This window comes from Glycine soja, chromosome 8 (assembly GCF_004193775.1).
Source record: "Glycine soja cultivar W05 chromosome 8, ASM419377v2, whole genome shotgun sequence".
NCBI lineage: Eukaryota > Viridiplantae > Streptophyta > Magnoliopsida > Fabales > Fabaceae > Glycine > Glycine soja.
In genome coordinates, this window is record NC_041009.1 from 38,899,776 (window position 1) to 38,908,670 (window position 8,895).

Sequence of the window (8,895 nt, forward strand, 5' to 3'; positions counted from 1 at the left end):
TCTGTTATTTAAATTATTACTATTAAACCAGTCATTATTTAGGGACGCCACAATTGGTGGTATCAGAGCAAAAGTTGAATTCTAGTGAACCTGTACATGGTCTTACTGTGTGAATGTTGTGTATCTCTAAAACTTGGAAGTAGGTTTCGGGGAGTGACGTTAAGTCACAAATTGTGTGTAATTCTACTTTCTTGTCTTAAGCAGGAATATGCAATTGATTCAGTAGAATTGTTGTGTATGTATAAATATATATATATAGAGAGAGAGGGATATTGTTGTAACTGTCATAGCCTATATGGTACACTCTCTCAGTAGAATTTCTTGGATACTAATAGCTTCCCTATAGGTTAGGTATGGCAGGACGTGGTAGGGATCAGAACCGTGATGTCCTAGACCGCATCATAGTTGTGCTGGAAACTCTAGTGCAGGAATGTGATGTGGAGCCGGCAGAGTATCGGGGACTCATGGCTTTCCGTAAGAACCACCCGTTGAAGTTCAGTGGGGACTATGATCCGGAAGGTGCTAGGTTGTGGTTAGCTGAGACTGAGAAGATTTTCGAGGCGATGGGTTGTCTCGAGGAGCATAAGGTCCCTTATGCGACGTTCATGCTCCAAGGAGAAGCTGAGATCTGGTGGAAGTTCGTGAGACCTACATTTACTGCACCTGGAGGCGTGATTCCTTGGAATGCCTTCAAGGAAAAATTCCTAGAAAATTATTTTCCACGAGATCTCAGGAAGCGAAAGGCAAGGGAATTTCTGGATTTGAAGCAGGGAAACATGTCCGTTGAAGAATACACGGCCAAATTTAATGAACTTCTACAGTACTGGCCTCAATACCAAGATGCTCGGAACGAAGAAGACTTATGTGCTCAGTTTGAGAATGGGCTTCGACTAGAGATTCAACAGGCAGTTAGCTACATGCAGATCACGGATTTCAATCAACTAGTGACAAAGTGCAGAATATTTGAGGACAACATGAAAGAGAGGCAAGCTAGAGGTTTTGGAGGACCACAGAGAAGCCATCCTTTTAGAGGAAACGGTAATAAGAGGATGAAGCCATATTCTAGCAACAAGGGGAAACAACCTATGGCTACGTCCAACATGAGCTTGTCAAAGGGGACTGGGGTACAGTGCTTTCAGTGTGGAGGACCGTGTGAATGTATGTATACATCATTTTGATGATGTCAAAGAAGAATCTAACAAGGCTGCTTCAAATGATAAGCATTTTCTTCAAGAATAATTCAAGATTGCTTCAACAAACAAAGTCTTGTTTCAAGATTCACTAAAGACCAAGCCTTGCCTTAAAACAAAGTGCTTTCAGGACATGCAAGGCTCTGGTAATCGATTACCAGGAAGTGTAATCGATTACCAGAAGACAGGGTTGAGAAATAGCTGTTGAAAAATGTTTTGAATTTAAATTTTCAACATGTAATCGATTACCATATGTCTGTAATCGATTACCAGCAACGGAACTTTGGAAATTCAAATTCAAGTCATAACCCTTCAAATTATAAATGTGTAATCGATTACACAAACATTGTAATCGATTACCAGTGGAAAGTTTTTAGAAAATCTGCCAACAGTCACATCTTTTCATTAGATTTGTGAATGGCCATCAAAGGCCTATAAATAGGTGACTTGGGCACGAATTTTATGAGAGAGTTTTGATTGATCAAAATGTTTTATCCTCTCAAAAGATTGAGAGATTTTTGCTTGGCAAAAATGTCTTATCCTCTCAAAAGACAATGAGAGAGATTCCAAAAGAACTTCATTGTCAAATGCTCTTTCAAAAAAAAAAATCCTTGACCAAACACTTTTAAAATCTATAAGGATTCTTACATGATCTTCATTGTAATATTCTTCTCTTGAAGAGAGAATTATTCTTCCATTCTTCTTATTCAATGAGATTGGTTAAGAGACTGTGAGTCTCTTGTTGTAAAGCATCTGAACACAAGGGATGGGTTGTCCCTGTGTGGTTCAGACTTTGTAAAAGGAATTTACAAAGATAGTGAAAATCTCAAGTGGGTTGCTTGAGTACTGGACGTAGGCACTGGACGTAGGCACGGGAAGTGGCTGAACCAGTATAAAATTATGTTTGCAATTTCTCTTCCCTTATCTTATTTATTTTGTTGCAATCAATTGTGTCTTGTATGTTTAAAGAACATTGTTAAATTGATTGTTGTTGCTTTTTCTGCATTCTAAGCCTATCCCTCTTAAGATTATTGAGGCCGCAAGGTCCAAGAATTCGTGCGTCCTCCACCATCAAATCTTATTCGGAGCCCCATGAATTGATTGTCATTCATGCATCCTCCACCATCGAGTCCGGAGCCCCATGAATTTATTGCCTAGCGCTGTTTGTGCATCCTCCACCCTCAAATCTTATTCGGAGCCCCATGAATTGATTGCCATTCATGCATCCTCCACCATTGAGTCTGAAGCCCCACGAATTGATTGCCTAGCGTTGTTCGTGCATCCTCCACCATCAAATCTTGTTCGGAGCCCCATGAATTTATTGCCATTCATGCATCCTCCACCATTGAGTCCGGAGCCCCACGAATTGTTCGGAGCCCCATGAATTGATTGTCATTCATGCATCCTCCACCATCGAGTCCGGAGCCCCACGAATTGATTATCTAGCGCTATTCGTGCGTCCTCCACCATCAAATCTTATTCGGAGCCCCATGAATTGATTGTCATTCATGCATCCTCCACCATCGAGTCCGGAGCCCCAGGAATTGATTGCCTAGCGCTGTTCGTGCATCCTCCACCATCAAATCTTGTTCAGAGCCCCATGAATTGATTTCCATTCATGCATCCTCCACCATCGAGTCCGGAGCCCCACAAATTGATTGCCTAGCGCTGTTCGTGCGTCCTCCACCATCAAATCTTGTTCGGAGCCCCATGAATTGATTGCCATTCATGCATCCTCCACCATCGAGTCCGGAGCCCCACGAATTGATTGCCTAGCGCTGTTCGTGCATCCTCCACCCTCAAATCTTGTTCGGAGCCCCATGAATTGATTGTCATTCATGCATCCTCCGTTATCAAGTACGGAGCCTCCGGTGAGGGGAAAATACAGTTTTTTGTTATTTTCTCAATCGGTTCCTTCACCAAACATGTGTATGCGTATATATTGTGTTATTTTTGTTTGTTTGTTTGTTTGTTTTGTTTTTGTGTTGTGCAGAGAAAGAAGAAGGAGAGATGGGAGTCACTTATTTCAAATCGTTTTGGGTTGGGACTATTGTGATTGAGATCAATTAAATTCCCAGGATGGGCAAAGGATGGCCTTCAGGGGTCATCATAGATTAATTACGGAAAAGGAATAAGACGGACAAAATCAGTGTTTTATCTTTGCTTTCATCCTATCTCCGATAAAAGGAAAGTAAAGAGGGGCAACTGTAATACCCTAATTTCGTCCGGGGACCATTGTTTGATGGCATGCAACCTTTGCTTAACCGCTTCGAGGTACTTGGCACCCATTGTTGCACGATACGTGAAGTTCCATAACATGCCGAAAGTCAAAAGAGAGCATTGTTGCACGATCCGTGAAGTTCCGTAACATGCCGGAAATCAAAAAGGAAGCATTGTTACACAATCCGTGAGGTTCCGTAACATTCCAAAAGCCAAAAAAGGGATGATTACGTAATCCGTAAGGTTCCATAACATTACGGAAGGAAAACAAGTATCGTTACGGAATTCGTAAAGTTCCGTAACGTTACAGAAAAAGAATCAGCAAAGAAAAGGCAAAAGGGGTGTATTTAATAAAATGGGGGGTGCAAATAGTAATTTTCGAATTTGGGCCCTTCTAGAGGTTTCTGGGCAATTTCTTGCTGAAGGTGGAAACAACCTAGCTTGCCTGGGCGGGCTGGGCGGCAACCTCCTCTCCCTTTTTGTTAAAAAATGGGCTTCCGGGACACCCGTAATGCTTCCATAAAATTCCCATAACCCTAAATAAGCATATTTCACTTAATATGGGTGAGAAGGAACAGAAAAAAGAAGAAAATCAAGTCCTATAGGCTTCCGTAACTTTTCCGTATATTACGAAAGAAAGGGGTGAACTTATCAAAATGGGGGGTGCAAATAGCAATTTTCAAATTTTGATTTGGGCCTTCCAAACTGTTTTTCGAAGGAGGAAGCAACCCAGCTCACCTGGGCGAGCTAGGCGGCAACCTCCTCCCCCTTTTTCCTATAAAAAGGCAAAATGGGGTTGTTCTAAGGGTCCCTGATCCCCCTGGTGATGTATTACAGTTGTTTTTGGTGAAAAAAATTGTTTCCGTGAAGAAAATCCAAGCCGAGGTGCTTCCATAATGCTTCCGAGATGTTTCCGTAAGCAAATCCGTGAAGGTTTTCCTCCGTTCCTCACCGTTCTTCGTTCTTCAATGAGTAAGTTTCCAAATCTAAGACTTTCAATTCATTTCCATTTTTTTGGCTTTCATCTTTATTTCGTTCACTTTCAGTTTCTTTTCTTCCATTTTTAACGAGCTTTGACCGATCGCTTAAGCCGTTTTCTCGCCTAATAAATGATCAAATGAATTTCAACCAATCATTTGCGTTATAATCTCGTTTAATCACTGTTAAAAAACAAAATCTAACCGATCGTTCACGATGTAACCTCAGTTAAACCAAAAAAGGAAAAAAAATAATAAAATAATCAAAATATCTTTAAATAAAATAATCAAAAAAATCGATCGGACGTTTTTCTTTGAAAGTTTCTTTGAATGAATTGACTAATAACCAAAGTGAAACTAAGGCTAAAATCAACTCACAAATCAAGCTTTGTCCGCAAAAATCACTGAAAACCGTTTTAAGGTCCAACGCCTTAAATGGTCCTCTTTGCTTTTATCGGTTAACATGGACCGTTCAAAAGCATAAAATCAACACATCACTTTATTGCCTTTTGCGAGAACTACGTAGGTCTGATTTCCTCTTCGATGGAGGATACGTAGGAGCAAAAGCTCCGCTTTTGTCGACCTCGTGAGATGGTTAGAGGTCCAACGCCTAATCTTTTCTCACCAAGTAAAATGGATCATTTTAAGGTCCAACGCCTTAAATGACCGCCTTCCAAGTAAAAAAGAATCACTTGATTCGCCCCTTTTGAAAGAACTACGTAGGTCTGATTTTCTTATCACAATTGAGGAATACATAGGAGCAAGGGAAACACCCTTGTCGACCTCAAAAAAATAAAAAGAAATAAAAGTTTAGATACATAATTTCACACAATTCTAATCTAAGGCTGTTGTCCTTTGGGATAAACGTGAGAGGTGCTAATACCTTCCTCAAATGTAAAGATAACTCCCGAATCTGGAATATTCTTCATGACCGGTTTCCTTTGGTTTTTCTAACATTTTCCTTTCAATAAACATTGGTGGCGACTCCGCGCATTTTCCTCCTATGGAAGACGCACCCGTGAGCCTCGCCTCGCTCGCCCGCAAAAGGGTAGGTTGCGACAGTCACTATGGATGTACCGATTCTTCTTGGTTAGCATATCCTTCAAAAATTTGGCATAGAGTGCCATCTGTTGGAGAGCTTCTCCAAAAGGCAAAGTGATTTCCAATTTCTTGAAAATGTCAAGAAATCTGGCCAAATGTCTCTCTTTGTCTTTCCAGGAGGGTACCATTGGATAAGGTACCTCCTTGCATTCAATAGTAGTAGCCTATTTCTTCTTTTCTCTGTTGGCCTCACTCTTGCTTTTCTTTTTCTCCTCATCAACCTTTTCTTTTTCTTTTTCATTTTTTTGATCTTTTTCTTTTTCTTTTTCTTTTTCTTCCTTTATATTTATTCCTATTTCACTTTCTTTTATTGGTGTCTCTCTCTCCTGTTGGTCATCTTCATCTTCCACAACTTCCTCAAGTTCAACAAAATCAGAAACTGGTTCGAGTGTCGGCTTAGCTGCCAGTTGTTGTTTATATCCCTCAACCTTCTCTTCAGCTCTACCTTCATCAGCCTAAATTGCCATTCTGCTCCTTGTCATTACAGCTTTACATTGTTCCTTTGGATTTTTCTCAGTGTTAGCACTAAAGCTACTTGACGGCCTATCCGCCAACTGTTTTGCCAGTTGTACCACTTGGACTTCCAAATTATTTATGGCGGACTTTGTGCTCTTCTGGTTTGACATAGATACCTGCATAAATTGAGCTAGAGTCTCTTCTAGCTTTGTTGTTCGATCATAGAGACTAGGCCCTTGCTGTTGTGGCCTTGTAGATGGACCACCCTAGTCTCTGATGAATTGGTTACTAGAGTGACTTTGCCATTGTCTCTGCTGTGAATTATATGGTTGGCCATGCTGAAATTCGAAATATCCACCTGCATTGAAATTTTGTCTTGGCTGATTCCCCATATAATTGACTTCATGAGCTGGTTCTTCATTGGGGATACAGCATCCGGAATTGTGAGCTCCACCACAGATGGCACACCCTGCAACTTGCAAAACAATAGATGGAAAAGATTGCGCAAAATGTATTTGAGTTGGCAACTTACTTAGTGTTTCGTTCAATGCTTCCAATTGCTTGGACAACAACTTGTTCTGTGCCAACAACGCATCTTGTGATGTAAGTTCCAGAAGACTTTTCTTTGTTGGTATGTGGGCTCTATCTCTGAGAATAGCAATGTCACTTGCAGCCATATTTTCAATAAGATCCATGGCTTCTTCAGGGGTTTTCAACTTTATCTTTCCCCCAGATGAAGCATCCAAGAGCTGCTTAGATTGTGGTCTCAACCCATCTATGAATATGTTGAGTTGTATTGGTTCTGAAAAACCGTGAGTGGGAGTCTTCCGCAATAAACCTCTAAATCTTTCAAGTGCCTCACTCAATGATTCATCTGGAAACTGGTGGAAGGAAGAGATGGCAGCTTTGCCTTCTGTAGTCTTCGATTCAGGGAAATACTTCCTCAAGAACTTTTCCACTACTTCATCCCATGACTTCAGACTGTTTCCTTTAAAAGAATGAACCCATCTCTTAGCTTCTCCAGCTAAAGAAAATGAGAACAGACTTAACCTGATTGCATCTGCAGGCACACCCGCCAACCTGATAGTATTGCATATCTCTATGTAGGTGGCCAAGTGAGCATAAGGGTCTTCATTGGGTAGACCATGAAAAAGATTGTTTTGAATCAGCTGTATCAAAGAGGGAGGATAAGTAATTGTCTAAGCTTGAACTTCTGGTTGTGTGATACTGGTGAAAAATTGTGGCACACTTGAACTTGAGTAATCTTCTAAGGTCACTCTCCTTGGCTCTTCAGCCATGATAATTTCTTCAATTAAGTCTATATGAGATTGCCCTGGAATAGGAAAGCTAGAAGATGCCTCGGAAGATCGAGGTTCTTCTTCTGGAGTTGTTGCTGTTTTTAAGTCCTGCAAAAATTTTCTAATTCTCTCTACGTTGCGCCTCCTACAAGTAGCGTTAATCTCCAAATCAATGGGGATCAAATAACCTGCAGTAGATCTTCTTTGCATACAAGAGAAACAAAACAACAATTATCCAGTTCAGAAGAATAATAAAATGTGCAGTAACTAAAATAAGAACAAAAAGAATCAATGAATCAAAGAGAAAAATATAAAGCAATGTCGTCAAACTGAGTTGAACTCTTCTAATGAATTAAGTTCCCCGGCAACAACGCCATAAATACTTTGTTGGATTTCCCCAGTAGTTACTTTTTGGTCCAATTTTTTCTTTATACAAATATGTTCAAGGGAAATCTGATTTGCCGGAAAGTGCACCGGGTCATCAGGTATTTAAAATTAAAACGGATGAATCTGAGTATTGAACTCAGGGAACTAGTATTAGAGAGGGTTAAATTCATAAATAAGGAATTGTTAAAAGAAACATTGATAATTGATGGTTTAGAACAGAATTAAACTAAGTCTAGGCTATAAACAATAAAAATGCAAGTAAGTAAGATTGACAGCAGTAGGTAAAAGTGTTGGGTCTTTCTAACAAACAAACTGATGCATATAAGGATACTTCTCTAATCAATCATGCTTTTGTGTTCTATGATGTAGCCTAAAGTACTAAACCTCGATCCCTCATTAGGCTAGCTTAACTCAAGCTTCGTCCTCAAATTCCTCTTGTTGGACTAGGCTTAATTTAAGCAGCCCTTGTAGGTTTAGACTAATTTAAACTAAGCTTCGTTCTCAAATCCCTCATGTTGGACTAGGCTCAGCTTAAACAACTTACGTAAGTTTAGACTAATTTAACCTAAGTTTCGTCCGCAGATCCCTCATTTAAGACTAGGCTTAGATTAAACAGCATTATCATCACAACATATTAAGAAAACTAAAACTTAATACGTAAATCCCTCATTTAAGACTAAGTTTCAATCATGCTTCTATCAAGTTCTAAGGCAACACTACATTTCCCAATGCTAAAGTCACCTAATTGTACACACAAATGGGTGATCAGACCAAGAACATGCAGAAATTAAGCATTGAAAGAAGCATTGAATACATAAAACACAATTAATTAGATATTAAAGTAATTACATTAGTTGTTCCTTAGAAATTCCCAACAATAGTGTTTAGCCAGCCATACAGAAAAACCCTAACACAAATGAGATTAAGAGTAGAGAATAATTGTTCCTTACACAAGAAGAGGGATCCCTCCTCCTCTTCTCAGCATCTCACAATCACTCTGCAACTCAATAATCTCTCTCTAATTACAAAACCTAGGTCTCTCTGCAAAAGCTGCTCCTCTTGCTGCCTCTAGAGCTCTTTTCTCAAAATAGGCACTGTGGTGTGCTCTGACTTCTATGTGTGATGGTGATTCTCTGGATTGTTACCCTAATTATGCACAAAACTGCTTTAAATCGGCTCTGAACCCACGAGGTTGCACTTAGCGCCACCCTCGCGCTTAGCGCGAGTAAGTGGATTTGAGCTTAGCGCCAGTCTTGCGCTAAGCCT

At 40.1% G+C, this 8,895-nt stretch overlaps 1 protein-coding gene across 1 annotated transcript; it reads left to right on the forward strand.

The window, feature by feature from the left end:
* Positions 1–605: 605 nt before the first annotated feature.
* On the forward strand, positions 606–3,246 carry LOC114424158. The gene is made up of 2 exons (XM_028391012.1): positions 606–1,124; positions 3,184–3,246. The coding sequence occupies exons 1-2, from the start codon at positions 606–608 to the stop codon at positions 3,244–3,246; spliced, it is 582 nt and encodes a 193-aa protein (XP_028246813.1).
* The last annotated feature ends 5,649 nt before the right edge of the window (positions 3,247–8,895 follow it).